Raw genomic sequence first — 18,308 nt, 5'->3', positions numbered from 1 at the left:
ACAGGAATATTTCTTAGAGGACTATATAACTCTAGTTTAAAAACTGAGTAAATATTAAGCACAATAGGTTAGCTAAACTTTTTTAAGTTGTGTTGCTACATTTTAAAATATATAGCTTGTGTAACTATTTAAGGTTAATTTGAACTAAGATTAACAAGATTTTCAAGAGATGCAAAACAAAGTTGCAGTGTTTACTTAAAGTCTAAATTATGAGTTTATAATCTTAGGTGTTTTCTTTTTCTTTCTTAATGTATGTGCATATTAATAGTTGTACAGTTGTTGCAAGTTCTACTGGAACAATGATAATTTAACTCACAATCTCCACACCATTTTTCAATTTAAAGACCTCCAAAACTACATAGTAATGAAGTGGGACCCAAGTGGGAGTTTTTTTGTTGATCCTTATAACGTAGGCTAATGGTTTCTTAGAAATTAATAAACAGTATCTGCATAAATGTCTCAGATTAAAATATTTTAAAGTTCTCAAGACACAGAGCCAGTGGTGGGTGTGGCTTGGTGGGCGTGGCAGGGGAAGGATGCTGTAAAACCTCCAGTCAGAAGTGATATTTGCCAGTTTTCTAAACTACTCAAAATTTCTGCTACCCGTTCTCCAGAACTGGTCAGAACCTGCTGAATACGACCCCTAGAGCAGGCCCTTTGGCATAGGCGACCAATCCCTTCTCAGACATGGAGTTGGGAAAGGATTAGAAACCTTTTGAGGCCAATGGCCACACCTGAAACATTGGAAACAAATCCCAAATGTTGTCCCCCAAATATCTAGCACAATAAGCATGGCTAACTATCAGTTTTCAACGAGCCAATCACTGATGATTTAAAACATTTTAATCATCTGCTTCTTGCTATAAAGATTGATCTATCATACTTTTTAGCATCCCAGAAGGCTGTCTACCCCAACTTATTTGTGACTTTCGGATTGACAAACAGGCACACTTCCAAAGTGCTGGGCTATAACCACTACCATCTTTAATTTTGCCTATTTAGTCTGTGTGGGCCTCAGTAAATAAAGTTTGCCTGGCATACTGGAACATTCCAGTTTCTCATTTCATTTTTTTTAAAATAAATTCAGGTAGGCAGGGAGGTTGGCAGGTACCTGTGGTCACTGAGTTCCTCCCCATGTAGTTTTTCCCAAAGGTTTCACTAGATAGTGAGGTTGAAAGCCCTTTAAATATCCTTTTGCTGAGCTATACAAAATGATGGAGCCCTTTAAATTGCACAACCAAGGCATACACTAATGCAAGAACAACCTGCTTTGAGTACAGGCCCCAGTCAGCACCACGTGGCAATATCGTTATTTTTAGTTTCCAAATGTTTGCCAAAGGCGGCAGAAAGTTTGTTCTGGTCTGCCTTCTTAAATTAAAGTTAATCAAAAGGAGTTGTAAAGGTCTTAATGATTTGACGGGAAAAGGAGATTTTAGCAAAAAAATGAATTTCCCCCTAAGAAGTTACCTGATATTATGATATGCTCCCATATCAAGGGGTGCGTTTTTTAATGAGCTGAAGTCATTAAATGACCAATGACTGCATTATCAACAAAGAAAAAAGCAATGATTTATTACCTACTAGTTTTAATTAGTATTTTTATTATAGTGCATTGTAGTATTATTACAGACATAGACTGGTTATTCATTAAAAAAAAGAAAAGCTTACGTTAATTCCAAAACACCCCAGCATTTGAATAGGGCGGTAAATCAAATGAAAACTGTAAGGTTGAAAAAAGGTAGATTGACTAGGCTTTACACAGCGATCATCCTTGTGCGTCTTGCAGAGAGGCCCACCCCAGCGGATCCCAAACTGAGCCCCGCCCGCTCCGCCTCCCAGCCAAGCTGGCTCCCTTCCTTAACCGGGTCTATTTAGAACCGCTGCCACCTCCCGAGGCCAGCCGGGCTGCATTGTGCCCCCTTCCAGAGCCGGCGGCTTTCCCTTCCTGCTTTCCCGCAGCAAAACAGCTCGGAGCAAAGTACGAACGGAAGAAGCTGCAACAGCCTGAGCTATTGCTGACCCTGCCCGACTCCTTTCAGCCTTATGCCCTGCACTGGGCTTCCAGAAATCCGGGCCAGGGCTCCCTGAAGTGCCAGGGTGGCTCTGCGTCTTCATCTTCCACTGCACCGCTTCTGTTGCTGCTGCTGCTGCATCCCCAACTCCGCGCGGCGTGGCCGACTGGGGGATTTGCGGAGAATGCCTCCTGGATCCCGGGCTCGGGACAGGCGAGATTAGCTCCCGCCCCCGTCCCTCCCCCCTCTGGCTCCCTCCCTCTCGCCGCTTCCCTGCCAATTCAGCTCCGGATGCGCCTTGGCCAGCGCTCGGCAGGCACGTCTAAGCCGGGTTCTGCTCTCCTGCAGCTCCCCCTCTTTCCTCCTTCAGCCGATCGAGGCTTAGCTCGCTGCACCGTTTCAACAAGATGGCGGGATCGGTGGCAGAGAGGGACGCGGTGGTAAGTGGCCCTTTCCTCAAATCCTTCGCGGGTCCCGGGCGGCAAGGTGAGAGGTCCCGGCCGTTTCAGGTGGGTCGGTGGCGCCTGGTTCTGGTGGGGCTCTCTCGCCGGGATCCCGCCTGGCGACGGATTCCATCTGGGGGAAGAGGGGAGCTGCGGATTGGGATCTCGAGGGAAGGAGGGGACCTGTTTGCAGCGGCGTCAAGAAAAACGCCTCGGGGACTGAAAGGCGGTGGGGAGGGCTGGGCCCGCGATTTCTTATTCCTTCTCCTTGCCGGCGTGTGTGTGTGTTTGTGTGTGGGGGAAATAAGTGTATTTCGCGTTTTTGTACCTGGGTGATCAGGTGTGTGAGATAAGTGCCTAGATGGGGAGCGGGGGAGGGGTGCATGGATCTGAGCAGTCAGGCATAGAATTGTACCTGGAAGACTTTGCTGGGGAATTGGGAGGCAACACCCTTTGTTTTGCGAGAAGGGCTGGAAGAAAAAGATGGATTCTCTCTTCAAGACTTGAAATGAAATTGGCGCTCTGTTGCTCAGCAGCCTCCCCCCCCCCCCACAACTCCTTTCTTCCCCTTTCCATCCGTCCCTGGGCTGAACACAAAGGGTGCCTTCTATGTCTGAACATGTTGTTTTGTTTTTGCTTTTAGAAAATAGAGGACAGACTTTTAAACAACTCCTTGGGATCCCCAGTTCAAGCCGAAGTGTATTTTCCACGACTGGTAAAGGATTTGCTTTCCCTCTCTCCCTCTCTTTATTTATAAGCTGGCCTGATCTGGCCCCCTTCTCCTTCCACTCTGTAATCAGCAGCTACTCATTTTGACTCCCTGCAATCCTTTTCCAGATTGTCCCTTTCTGTGGGCACATCAAAGGAGGAATGAGGCCAGGCAAGAAAGTCGTGGTAATGGGCATCGTGGATCTCAACCCAGAGAGGTAACAAGACACAGGCCCAGCCTGCTTTCCCCTGGCAGGGCTTTTCCATCCCTGTCCATGCATTCCTTCTCTGTCCAAGAACCACCAGAAAAAGCCGTGTTCCCACAAGAAGAATGTATCTGCCCAACATCCATCATTCCCGAGGACAGTTATTTTTATCTGTAGTTGTAAATATAGAAACGTCGGTTTCTCATTTGACCTATAGGGAGGAGGCGGATATATAGATGTAATATTTATTTATAAGGGAATAACTCTTGTGGGCACAAGGAGGGATGCTTCACACGTGGTTTCTGGGTAGAGAGTATCTCCTTGGTAGGGGTGAAGGAACTAAATAGAAATGGAAGATACAAACTAGAGTGGGATACTTGAAACCTAAACAACGCCTACTATAATTATTGTTGGCAATGCTAGTTAGGAAGACATTTGTTTATACATTGGCTGCATCTTGGATTTCATTGCTTCTTTTGGATGAGTGAGGAGATATTCTTGCTTTTTACAGTTTTGACATCAGTCTTACATGTGGAGATTCAGAAGACCCTCCTGCGGATATAGCAATCGAACTGAAAGCCATATTTTCAGATAAACAGTTCCTCAGGAATTCCTGCCTATCTGGAGAATGGGGAGAAGAACAGTCATCTCTTCCATATTTCCCATTTATCCCTGACCAGCCCTTCAGGGTAAGTACGGAGGGTTTATTGACTAACCACTGACAGCGTTGACATTGATATAACTTTGATGCTTTTGTTCTGGGTGTGTTTCAGTGCTAAATTTTGCCCTCTAAATAACACTGTATGTAGACTTTATCTGTAGGAATGTAATATTAGGCAAACACCAAGACATACATTCCTTCTGATGGCAATTTATTCAATCCAGATAGAGAAACATGACAGCAAATAAAAGATAGCAATATTTAGAGGCACAGGAAACTTTCTTGGCATGGTTATTATAAACATAAATTAAACATGCCACTATTTGAAGGGGTTGCCATATGATTTCTATACTCATTGGTGTTGTTTTCCATGGCTTTTTGTTTTATTGAGTGTGTCTCCTTATTCTGTGTTGAAGTGCTTTTCATATATTGCTACTCACTCTCCTGGAATGAGTTTAGCTACTTATATCTATAACAGTCATAGCAATAGTGTTTTTTTTTAAACATACTTAATGTATTTTGATCTTATTCTTTTCTTTTACACCATCTCGTTATAATAAGAGAAAAGGGATGTAATTCAGGCAGTCCTCGACTTAAGATTACAATTGAGGCCAACATTTCTGTTGTTAAGTGAGACATTTGTTAAATGAGTTTTGCCCCATTTTACGATATTCCTTGCCTACAGTTGAATCACTGCAGTTGATAATTTAGTACCATGGTTGTTAAGTGAATCTGACACCCATTGATTTTGCTTATCAAAAGGGGACCACATGACTTTTGGACACAGCAACAGTCATAAGTATGAATCAGTTGCAAAAACATCTGAATTTGGATCACATGATCCTGGGGCTGTTACAAAGGTTGGTAATGAAATGTCTGCAAGAAAGCCACCAAGCTCAGAGAGCATCGAAGACCCTACAATTCAACTCTGAGCTACAAATATTCTCTTCTCTAGAGAAATTCTCTATTTTTGAAAGTAGCAGTAGAGACTTTGAAGACAAAGACTCAAAACCTCTTTTTTCCCCCACTTCCTGTCTTTGATTAGTTTTTAAGTTTTCCTGAATGATGTTTTCCCCCCAGGGGAGTCCATCTACAGAATAATTCAGTGTGGAAAAGTGGTCATAATTTTTCAGTGTCGCTGTAACTTTGAACGGTCACTAAATGAACTGTTGTAAGTTGAGGACTACTAATAATGTAATCAGATGCACATTCAAATGAAAAGCATTCTTAGACTCTTGATGTAGAGATAATCAACAAAGCAACGCATGCTGTCACAGCATTAGATTCAAATGGAAAGATAGGTTTTAGAGCTGTTTGTAGTTTAAAAGCCATTCTCCATTATTCATTCAGGCCTTCCGTGATTCTTAGAAAAAGGTTGCTTTTGATGTAAGAGCAGCATTAAAGATGCATTGTGAAAATAATTTGACTCATTAAAGCAGCTACATTTTTCAGGCTCAGAAGCCTGAAAAGGGAAATAATAAATAGCTTTAATAAATAGCAGAAAAAAGTGCTTTATTCATGATTGTTGAGCTACTAGATCCCTCTCCTCTTTTGTTTCCATATACCAGGGGTGTCAAACTCATGTCATCATATGATATATCGGGACTTTTTTTCCTCCCCTCTGTTAAACTGGACATGGGCATGGCCAGCATGTGACATATCCGGCCTGCAGGTTTAGAGTTTGACAGCCCTGCCGTATACATTCATTGAAGATACCTATGCAAGACTAGGAGGAGCATTGGATTCCTCAAATGACACTTCAAAATATTCCATTCAGGTGGTCCAGGAGAATGTTGGAAAACTATCAAGACCATCTGCAGTGGTCCCACTGTTTTTTCGTCCTTGAAAATGTTTGCATTTGTGATTTTCATAAGATAAATCTCCCCCTTGTAGGGTTCTTAAATTAAGTCTTTATTTAATGAAATATGCAGTTTGATTACTTACTTTATTTATTTATTTATTTAGTTTATTTCTGAAGACCCTGAATGACCTACAGGATATTGTTGGGTAGGGTATAATACGTACTTATAATAAATGCAGTCCATAGCAACTTGCAAACAATCTGATGAGCCGTCATTTAAAGGTCTTATTCATCCCCCAAAGCCCTCCTGTCATATTTTCATAGCTATTCCAAAATAAGAACAGTGTGGTTTCAGATATCAGGAAGTAGAGTTTTTCAAAGGAAGGTGTCATATTGGGACTAGAATCTTTTAAACTGGAGGTGTATCCAGGTTTGCAAAGATGGCAATTGACAGAGAAAAAGACAGTGGCAATGTCTATGCTTACTTTTACTATGTATACTGAAACAATTTACACCAGTGGTTGCCAACCGGTGGGCTGGGGACCACTGGTGGTCCATGAGAAAATTTTGGTGGTCCGCAGAGAAATGTCCCCCCCAAAGCAATTAATTTATGCTGTGCCAGAACACAAGGCTGTGCCACCCACATGGCCCGCCCACCCGCTGGCTCCCACTCTTCGGCCAAGCGCAAACCTTACCTTGAATAGAGCTGGAACTGGAAGGTAAGACCAACAGTGGAGGGAAATCCGCCCCGGGGTGGCTTGCTGATGTTGGTGGGAAAGTTGATCCCATATTCCAAAGCTGTAGTAGTCACAAGACTGGCCCTTTGGTCATCCTGGAGCAGCTGCTCCTCCACCCAGATACACTGGCCTGCCATGGATTTTCCCACGAACATCAGGAAGCTACCATCAGTCAAAATTCATATTAGTGGTCCACAGGAATTAAAATTATGAGTTTGGTGGTCCCTGAGGTTCAAAAGGTTGGCGACCCCGGATTTACATAGTAAAAGTATTTACTACAGGTACATACAACACAATCCTGGCTTTTGCTGGTTGTCAAATCCTAATCTGTCTCTCAGAGAGTTTTCTCTAATTCTCCTGCTAACTGCTTTATTTCCTTCCTCTTCATTCTATCTCCTTCCCATTTCTGGGCTTATTACTGAAAGTGAAAAGAAAAGAATGGACTCAAATCTTTCTGGATCCACCTGGCTGGTTACCTTCTCCCCTCTTGGGGGGAAGAATCACCTTCAAGGTCTTCTGCCCAGTCCTTCCCCAGAGATCAGACCGTTTCCAACTATAGCCAATTCGCTCCTTCTTGGGTGAAGATGTCATCTTGCTGGGACTTTCCTTCCCTTCCTCCAAGGAAGCCACCATGGATTATTCGTCTCCTCTCTGGCCATGAACCGAGAACTGTTCTATATGCTTATGTAACTTCACTCTTCATCTTTTCTCTCCAGCTACTCGCATTTCTTTTTCTCTTCTCTAATTTTGGGTCAGAACAAAATGGAATTCCCTCAGCAACTGAGAGGTGGATGTCTCTCTAGGACTCTAGTCCCCATGGGCCATTAAAAACCATATGCCATACAAGGCTATCACTGAAAAGATGTGACTATATGTTTCCTCCGTTGGACCATAATCAAGTCTCCTCTTGACCTTATTAGACAGGCAGATTCAACCATGAGTTGTATAGGGTTTGAAAGGTGAACATCAGCATCTTGAATTGCATTCAGAAGCTAAGTGCCATCCAGTAACATTCCTATTCAGGTAGGCCTTGCCTTATGCCCATAGTTGAGCCCAAAATTTCTGTTTCTAAGTGAGACAGTTAAGTGAGCTTTCCCCCATTTTGCAACCTTTCTTGCCATAATCATTAAGTGAATCACTGCAATTGTTAAGAACCCATATGTTAAGTGAATCTGGCTTCTCCATTGACTTTGCTTGTCAGAAGGCTGCAGAAGGGGACCACATGACAAAGCTCAACTTTGTCATGCTATCTACCTGCTGTTGAAACGTGGACTGCTGGTATAAAAGGATCTCCAAGGTATAACCGCAATCCCACCCAGGGTCAATGATAGACTACATCCAATCTCAGTCAGATTTTTGACCCATGTTCGCCCTGTCTTACTGACGTTCAATGTTAAGTCTGATTTTCTCATCCAGATGCTAACAGCTTCTAAGAACTGGGCTTGCTGTGATGGAATATTTAACCAGGTATCATCTGTGCATTGATGATGCCTCATTCTGAGTTGACCTCTTCAGAAGCTTCACATAGTTATTCAACAGCATTGACCTTATATCTCAATTCTGATGATCACATACTGATCTCTTCTCTCAGCCAACTGGAAGGACATTCATTCCTAGATGATTTATTGGGCTGGAATGAGAAGAAAAAAATAATGTTTTTTTTTAGAACTTTTAAGTTTTCTTATGTATCTCATATATTTATGTTACAGTTCTCCCCTGGGGGACTCTGTTCTCTAGGATAATGATAAGAAACAGTGCCATATAAGGTTTATACTTTACAAACTGGGCTTTTAATTCCTTTGTGACTAGTGCATCTTGGGATTATGTGATTCCTTGTCTTTTGGTAGAGGTCAGTTAGATCTATTTATATATAAAATGCATTACTTCGTTCTTAGTAAGTATTGAGTGGAAACTTGTGAGAAACCAACATTGTAATGATAGTTTTCAATATTGTTTATTACTGTTTTACTTTTTAAAAGATGTGAGGAAGAAAAACAAGTTTAAAATACAGGATAAGTGATATACACCGATTTGAAGTTAGCTCAGCTTTCTAAACCAAACAAGTCCTGCATTAGTTTCCATTGATTGGACTTCTCCAGTAATGTTACTGTTATCCTAAGAGCCACATTGCATTTGTTTTCAACACTGATTTTAGGACATGAACACAATATATTGCTTAAACATTATCTCTTTTGATGTTTACTATATCAGAAAACTGAGTAATTTAAAAATATTATTTAATATTTTAAATACCATATTTTTTGCACTATAAGACGCTCCAGACCATAAGACATACCTAGCTTTTGGGGAGGAGAACAAGAAAAAAAATCTGCCCCTGCCTCCCAGCAATTTGCCTCCTTGCAGCAAACAGCCTGGTCAGCTTCAGCACAGCCTGATTTAGCACGAGCAGCTGATTGGCAGTTGGATCAGCCTCTCAGAATACCGATGATCAGCTGTTCCAGGCTGCAGGGATCGCTGCTGCCCATCGTCACTGGTGATTGCTGCTGCCACCTATCACCATTTTCGGCCTCCGTGCACCCCATTTTTGCCCTCCGTGTGTCCCGTATTTGGCCCATTCCAAGCGAGGATCACTGCTGCCTGCTGCTGCCGTTCAGTGACAATAGGCGTTGATGGCAGCAATCCCTGCCACCTGAAACGGGCCAAAAACGGGACCCATGAAGGCAAAAAATGGGGCATGCAAAGGCCGAAAACGTGTGCAGACGGCAATGGGCGGTGATCCCCACAGCCTGGAACAGCTGATCAGCAGTATTCCAGGAGACCGATCCAACCGCCAATCAGCTGCTTGTGCTAAATCAGGCTGTGCTGAAGCTGACGAGACTGTTTTCTGTTTGCCGCAAGGAGGCAAATTGCTGAGAGGCAGAGGCCGAAGGGTGGGAGCCGGCAGGTAGGCAGGGCTTCAGCAACATTCTCTCTATAAGACATTTCCACCTACCTTTTTGGGTGAGAAAAGTGCATCTTATAGTGCAAAAAATACGGTAATTGTGAACCCTCTGATAAGAACCATTAATTTAAGCAAAATATCATTTGGGTTTGAGTACTAGATTTTGTTGCCTTCCGGCTGTAGAAATGAATATAATTCCTTGTATGTGTTTAGTATAGTATTCTCTGAATTATAACGCTTCCAGCAACAATCAGTGATGATGTTTCCAGCAAGTGATTATACTCTTTAATGGGCTTTCCCAATTATAGGGTATAATATAGGGCTTCTTCCAGAACTGTTGGATGATGGGTGTTGTAATCCCCAACAATATGATCATCGGTAGTCTACTCCAGCATGTTAGATCATTGATGGTCTGCTCAATTGTACTTCATTTGAAATACTAGAGATATTGCTTGTCATCAGACAAGGAAAACTCAGTTGTCAATAAGAAAATTTGAGGAATCATCTTGAACACTGTTCCAGTTTCTAAATTTTGTGGGTGTTGAGAAGAAATTTACAAGTTAGATACAATTAAGGATTTTTTTTGTGTGTGTGTGGCAAATATTTGCTTTCAAGTAACTTTATATGAATAATGAAGATGAGACCAGAACATTATTTATGGGTATTTGGAGATCTTTTTTGAAAAAGGTTTTAAAATTTCTAAATGAAATTTTGCTTTTGTCTTCCACTTAAAATGATCATGGTTTAAAAGTGCTTGGCTTTGATTAATTATGTCCATCATCATTGAGTGCTCTCTTTCTTTTTATTCAGGGATACGAGAAGTGAATGTCTTAAAGCTTCAGGGTTGTGCAGAGTCCCAAGAAATAGAAGCAAAAATGTATTACAAATTGTAATAGTTAATGTAACAGTGAAGCGAGATTATTAACTACATATAGTAACTATAGTGTAGTTGTATCAATATACAATACTTTTTATTAAATAGAGACAAAATAAAATGTTATATTTCTGTCCTGGCAGCAGCCATTATTTTTGGAAGGAATGAAGTCTCTACCTTATCATTCAAAATTCAGGTGTATTATTTGATTTTGATTTTTTTAATTTTCATGTTTACACACCATCATCTCCCAAAGGACATTGATATTTGCTTCTACAGTTATTAAGTACTCATATACATAGGCTTGAATTTAAGGTACCTGGCATGAAACTGTTTGCGCAAATAAAAGCCTTAGCGTGTTAAAGAGTAAAGAAAGCTAGTACAACAGAGTGTTTGAAGTTTTGAACTAGGCTTGGAGAGAACAAATCTTCCTTTAGACATGAAAGCTCGATGGATGATCAAGTGCTGGATATTCTCTCTCAGTGTAGCAGTGGTGATATTGTGGGGTGAAATCGGGTGAAAATCACAAGTTAGGTATACTGCTTTGAATCCCTGAAAGAATGCAGGATATTAATTTAAAAAATCTTCAACTGTGTTCGACTAATAGTAAAATGATGCAATTGGCAAATAAGGCTCTCCCTTTTTTTCCCTCTGCAATTTACAAGATCACAAATTACAAGATCTACACAAATTAACTCTGTGTAAGGAGACCATGAGAAACTCCAACCCCACCTTTAGAAATTGACTTGTATGAGGTTGGATGCAGCCCTTTATTTGCATCAATTAACTATTAGAATCCTCTCTTTTAAATACTGAATCAGAGAAAGATTTATATTCACACCAGAGATTTCCTTTAAGTGTTCTGAAAATACATATAGTAGGCTGATGGAAGAATTTTGCAAAACCTAAGTTATGGATATGCTTTCCCCATCTAGTTATGGGAGGCGTTAAGTATTAGACCTTTGCACACTGGTATTAGAAAAAAAAGACCAGAGTATTATCTATGAGGTTCATAATTAACATGCTGAAGAAGATAACCTTAGCTATTGAGTTATATTTCTTTATTTATATCCCACGATCTGCATTGCTATAGTACCATACTGTCTTTTCCTCCTTATCTACACCAGGCACCCAGTGATGCCATCAGTACTTTGATTATGTTCTGCCATTTTACTTTTCCATTTGCTTTAGTTAATTACGACTTGAGTTAATAACTGGGAAACTATACTTATTCTCTGACTATAAATATGAAACTATATTTGACTTGGGGGCTTAGGAATATCAATCAACGATTCTGTGAGCAGGTTTTCTTTTCTCAGCTGCAAATAAATAGCCTTTCAGTTCTGCATGGATCACTGTGTCTGTCTACTTGGATTGCAAAAGAGGACATATGTGAGTGATCTAATCCAAATCACATAGGTGGTCAAAGCTGTGTAAGATAGCACATCTTATATCAACGCTACTTGTGAGTCCTTCAAATGTTCTTTCCAATTAAAATTGTGGTCCTCATTCATACTTTATTTCTTACAGGTTGAAATATTATGTGAACACCCTCGTTTTAGAATATTCGTGGATGGACACCAGCTTTTTGATTTTTACCATCGCATTGAGAAGTTATCAGCTATTGATACAATAAAGATAAATGGAGACCTCCAGATTACTAAACTTGGTTGACCTAGGTTTTTCAAATTATCATTAAAAAAGAAAAAAAAAGATAACCAAAATTTTAGATTCCAAATTGGCTCGGGTTCTGTTAGACTCTGTCTGAAGAAGCAATGAGAATTTCGTTTGGGACACCCAGCTACCAGACAGGGATCATTATTGTCTTCTCAGCAGCAAAAAGACATGTTGATGAATTGAACTATTGTTTATTTGAATGAAGAAAGCACTTAATGTTAAATAGATACTGAGCCATCCTTCTTTTATGGAACTAAAAAGCCTATCCCTGCTGGATAATCACATTATAATGGATCTTGAAAGAGTTACTTCATTGTCTAAACTGTATAAGCTATTTATCTTCCCAATAAGAGGGCAGGTTTGGAAATCAACTGCTAAATCTATTACAACGGTGACTTTTCTTTTTGCAAATCATCATCATCATCTTCATCATCATAAAAAAGTTATCCCGCACTTAAGGGGATTAATGTAAGTGTGACACCAATCACAAAAATCAGGCCAAATATGGAAGTCATTATTCAATGCCTATAGTTGATTTTATTCAAACAAGTAGCAAAGGTCCCATAGATGTTAATGGTGCAGTGTTAGCTGGACAGTGGCAGTGGTCTATCACATGCTTACCTCCTTCACCCCACAGAATCAAGGGAAGATAATATACCTAATTACAAGATTGTGGCCACTTGAATTGCCAAGGAAAACGTAGAAACTGAGTAATGGCTTCTGAATTTAGCCTGCATATTTTAGTCAGGGTATGTGTATAGAATGTAGGTCATTACATGTTTTGCACAATGTAATATTAATACAATCTTCTAAGAGCTTTCCTCTAGTTTATTTATTGGTGCTCATTGTGTTAATGTATTAACAGAAAAGTCGAACAATATTGAAGCTTTAGAGAGGCAAAGTATAAGCATTCTCAAAATACAATGTTGTAGTAACATATCATTTTGGAAATACCTGCTGTTTATCTTAAGGTGGTCGGGGATATTTTTGTGGTGCCCTCACAATGTCACAAAAGATTATTGTCATGTTTTCACCAGAAATTGCTTTCAGTATGTTGTAATTTTGCAGTGAATGATATTCAGAATTCACTCCTTCCCTCAGTGAATAAGGATTTCTAATTTAATTGGGATATGCATAGTCTGCAGTCCTATTATACTCATTATCCAAGAGTAAGCCCCCTTCTGGGCAATGAAATTGATTTCTAAGTAAACATAAGATAGCACTGTTTGAGTTTGAAAATACCATGCATTTTTGCAAACCAATGCCCTTGGTGGCTGCTGTCCTGGTTGAAGGAGGGGATGAAATTCTCAGCTCATCTAAGGACAAAAATTTAACCCTTATAAATGGCCCAATTTATAATTTAATCTAATTTTCCTAGTATAGGAATATTGGATGTTGACAAATAGTACTTTTTATTGAAGAGCATAACTGTGTTATCACTAATTATATTACAGAATGAATGAATGAATGCAGTGATCTTTTTCCCCTTGGATCTTAAGTAATCAGTGCAATTTACACACGTGGGACCATATTCACAGTGAACTACAAAGGGTTGGTTTGAATGTTATGGTGTGAAGAAAAAGGTGTATTTGCATTATTTTTAGAATTTGTATTATAGGGACTTTTAAAGACATTTATTATGGAGACTTTTGTAGTATAACTTTTTTTAAAGGCAAAAAAAGGAACAAAATAATTTATGCTTGAATCATAAAGAAGGTCTGTTTCCATCAATCAGAGCGGGAATCTTCTTATTTAAGATTATATACAATTGTTTTATTATGCATCAACTCACCCTATCTGATCTTTGAGTTCACATCTAACACAGTTAATGAAGTGGAGGCATTAATTTATCTCTTAGTCTAGAAATCTGTAGAATAAACATGGCTTCCATTATTGACCCCAGAAAGAATAATTAGTTGTGTGCACTCCCTCTATGTTGGGTTATAGTTATGTAGTGTGTTGCAAAAGTGATTGACCTAAATGGTTTGAAATTTAAGAAAAATTGGAACCGCATCACACCCAGTCTCTTTGCATGGTCGCCTAAAAGTAGTAGCAGAACTTTGTGGCGCTCTTTGGCACAAAATAGCTATAGCTATTTGAAAAAATGCTTGAGAAAGTGGGGAGCAATGGCTTCCTTGCCTTTAAGAGGTGGAAAAGGGTTCCAAAAGATTCCTTCAGGATTCACTGCAGCCAAAGGAGTATCACAAAGTAACCAATTTACTAGGGAGTTAATTTTGCTTAATATCAGTGGAACTTTTTTTTGTTAAAATGTGACACTGCAAAATTCATTCACTGATGGTTGTAGGATTTATTTCTACAAAAAATATACTTAGCAGCCATCCTATAGGACTTTCTTAGGCACATTTATTTAGAACAGGCCAATTAGACATGAACGTAATTGCCAGATAATCTTAAATAGAAACAATATGACATGGTTCAGACTTAAGAATGGAGCTGATTGTTTTTATTGAAAGTTGTGGGAAAGGAGTCAGTCTTGACTAATTCTGGCTAGGATTGGAAAGCATGTTAAAGCCACAATATTTGGTATACTTAAATATTAAACCTATTTATTTAGACAAAGAATATACAATATTTTTAAAATAGCATATTACTTCTGAAGTAATATAATAATTTGCAAAAATCTGCATATTCTTGGGTAATTTGTCCATTGAATGCTTCTGTGAGCAAATACTGCACATCAGGGTAAAAACCATATTACGAGATGAGGAGCATATAAATTTGATAAATAAAATAACATTCTGACTGAAGTTGGACTCAAGCTACTATCTGGTCCGGCAATATGATGAACAGCTCAGTCTGCAAACTGATTTACAAATCAGAATTCCTGAAGCTGCATGAAACTAATCACAGTTTTAAGTATGTGAATTTTCACTTGGAAATAAATGACCGGATCATACAATAGAATCTCACTTTTTACGTAGATTCTCCAGAAATCTTCACCTTCTACTTTCTTATGCTTGGCACACTTTTATTTCTGTCTGCTGGTTATTCTTGGTTATTTGTCCTTCAAAAGTCCACCTGTGAGAATAATTGACATCCCCTGAGTTTTTGCAAGATTGTTTTGTCATTATAGTTAGGTCTTTGAAGATTCATTAAATACAGTTACCCTGAAATGTGCTACTGGAAGAAGCTTAACTTTGAATACCCTGATTTACCCTTATTCCAAAGTAATATCATACCCTCAATTGGCCTTTCCAAACTTCCCTTGATGGGGATTAGGGGAGGTGTAGTCTGGCACATTGGGGGGACTAGGTTAGGAAAGACTGATTACTTTTCAGGTTACAGTTTCCACTACTTCTTCCCAGTAACTTAAGTCAATTTATATGTCATATTCTCTTTGTATTTCTATTAGATTCTGTGTGGGATTTTTACCAGGATTTATACCATCTCTCTCTCTCTACATATATATATTGTTAAATTGTGCCATTTTTTAATGTCTTAAGAAATCCAACAATATTTCTATATAATACAAAAGAGAACAAGCAAGAAAGATATTCTTGAAAATAAAAGCCAGAGAGGAAATTATTTTATTTATATGTTTGGATTATTTTTTTCTACCATATATCAATATGCAGGCAGGCTAAGGAACTCTTGACCAATAGATCTCTAAGGTTTTGAGACTGAATTTATTTTTTTCTAATGCTTAAGATTACAGGAATAAAAATGCCATAATTTTTCCCATGTGGAAATATCTGGTAACTTTTAATTTTATCACTTCACAGCAAAAAATTGGGAATTTCTAGCTTTCTAGATGTTGCTGAATTAATTTTCAGCATCTTAGCTCTGCTTTCTATAACTATTATAATTTAGCTATAATAATTTCTGCATAATAATTTCTGCGTAATAATTTCTATCTATAATCAGATGTTAGAAACAGAATGTACACTAAAATGACGTAATTTTCTGCTTTAAGCGTCAGTCTTGAACATATTTTCTAGGGATTCAGCTTCATTGGGACATCATACAGTTCAATACTGAATTAAAATATCTAAAACCATATTTTGTAAGTAAAGCTGCAATTCTGAACATACCTTGAGAGCGTTGTCTGATTGGATATGCAAATGATTATTCAGCTCTGTTCCTTGATAGAACAGATTTCTCAATTCACTAGTGGTGAATCCTTCTGAAGAAGATATTTTAAGTGTAAAGTTGACTTAAAACACCTGAAATTTGATTTTTGATGATAACAGAAAGATCAATCTATTGTTCTATCCAGGTTTTAATTTTGGCTGCTAATGAATTTGGCCTTGCTTATTAACTAATCAATTTAAAACCATAAGTATATTTTCTGACCTGCATGAGATTCTACTATATCTGGTTATGCTATCCATGACTAAGCCAAAGAGACAATAGAGAGAATAGCCCAAACACCTTTCTGTAGCATGCTGCTTCTTTTTGTTTTAGAAGACATGCTGATCCCGCTGAAAGAAGACTGTGATTTTCGTTTGTTGTGGGATCCTTGGTGCTCTCTGAAGCTGGCTGTTTTCTTGAAAGATGCTTCATTACCCAAACTAGGTAACATTCATGCTCTGAGCATTGATGAGGTTATCTAGTTTGAGTAACGAAATTTCTGCTAGGAAAACACCGAACTCAGAGAGCACCAGAGATCGTTTCAATCCTGAATTATAAATATTCTCCTTTATTGATTTGATTGGTTGATTTATGTGCTGCCCATTTCATCTAGAAGTGGCCCATAAATCTTTTTTAACTTTTCAAGTTTTAAGTTGCTTCGTTCCTGGTGAGGTTTTTGACACAGTGAGATGCTAGTACCACTTGAAGAATCTATTAAAATCTGACTATCTTGCTTAGAGAATAATTGCTCTCCAGCTTAATTAAGGTAACACTATGTTTATACCTACTTGAAACCATTTTTTTACCAGCTCTTCAGATGAAAAGAGTCTCAGAACTGCCCACATAAAATCAGTAATCTTACTCATCTACCCTTTTAAGCTTAAAATCTAAAAGACATAAGAAAAAAAGGATAAGGAGAAAAGAGAAACACACCAATTCAAACAATTTTTTCCCCCTCAAATCACAATTATGCTATTTACATTGAACAACATTTAAAATAAAATAAAATGTAAAGGCAAGATAGTCTTAAGCCAATAGTAGTCAAGATGGTTCCTACTCTGCAATACCACAAACCCATTCAGCTAGCAGCATAGGTAAGTTTTTCAGTCAGTTTTCCACACAGCACAGGGGACAGAACAAAGCACAACTCAGATTTCAGTATCTAACGGAACATGGATACTGAAATATTTCTCAGGTAAGATTGACTATTTCCTTTCAACATGGATTCAGTTGAGAGAGGATGGGGCTTAACACTTCATATCATGTTGGTTGAGCTCTCACAGGACACTCGGGTGCAACACTAACCTATTTTCTGAGTTTGCCCCATATACTGAACCAAAGACTAGCCAAATGGGTTTGATTTGCATAATACTCCTAGATTAAAAAAGGAAACAAATTTCACCTGGAACATCCATGTTCAGAAAATACTGAATTGTTGTACAGTATATGGTAGTACTGGAGCTGCATAAATCAGCCCCAACCTGGTGGCAGACTGGGATTTTGTGTATCTCTGTTGACATCTAGCGGTCCTCCAAAGTATTGCAGTCTATACAATACTGAATTGTGGAGAGAGCATAGCTGCTATATATGTACTGTACAATAGAAGCTCCAATCCAGCTTGACTGCATTAGGGCAAATGCTATGAATTTTTTCTCATTTTTTTCTGCAGTAGAGCTCACAGTGGGATGCATTGCAGTAGAATGATTCCATTCTCACTTGCAGAGTATGGCCAAGTACTCTTCTTTCTTTTTTTTTTTTTTTTGTAAATTTTATTTGAGTTTTCACAAAATATCATAATACAAATAAAACATCCTTTTTGAAAGTAGCATGGTCCCAGGTTACACTTCTTCATACAGACACAAATTCAATTTCATGCTCATTTTTGTGTTCTGTTCCATATCTTATTACTGTTTTACATTTTCTACATAGCTTTTCTTAACTCTACATAGCCCCTCTTAATTTTCTTAATTTTATTTTGATTATCTCGTCTCAAGTCAAATCATGATATTTATACTTTTTGTCTGTTCTTTTTCAATTTCATATTATCCTTTCTCATTAAACAAATTTTCTCCTGTAGTTACTAATTGGAGTATGACACCTTTATATCTTTTAGTTTTATCCATTTAACTCTTATTTAAGCTTCAATGTATACCTTAAAGTTATAACATCCAATATAATACATAACTTCCAATCAA

General features: G+C 38.6%; 1 protein-coding gene across 1 annotated transcript; it reads left to right on the top strand.

Moving 5' to 3' along the window:
* Positions 1-1,899: 1,899 nt before the first annotated feature.
* LGALSL (galectin like) lies at positions 1,900-13,752 on the top strand. The gene is made up of 5 exons (XM_026712870.2): positions 1,900-2,452; positions 3,099-3,170; positions 3,293-3,381; positions 3,881-4,058; positions 11,875-13,752. The coding sequence occupies exons 1-5, from the start codon at positions 2,420-2,422 to the stop codon at positions 12,016-12,018; spliced, it is 516 nt and encodes a 171-aa protein (XP_026568655.1). The 5' UTR covers positions 1,900-2,419; the 3' UTR covers positions 12,019-13,752.
* The last annotated feature ends 4,556 nt before the right edge of the window (positions 13,753-18,308 follow it).

The sequence above is a fragment of the Pseudonaja textilis genome, chromosome 1, assembly GCF_049901715.1.
Source record: "Pseudonaja textilis isolate UNSWEBS1 chromosome 1, rPseTex1.2, whole genome shotgun sequence".
In the NCBI taxonomy this organism is placed as follows: Eukaryota; Metazoa; Chordata; class Lepidosauria; order Squamata; family Elapidae; genus Pseudonaja; species Pseudonaja textilis.
Note: the sequence above shows the minus strand (reverse complement) of the source record. Positions and strands in the feature narration are given on the sequence as shown.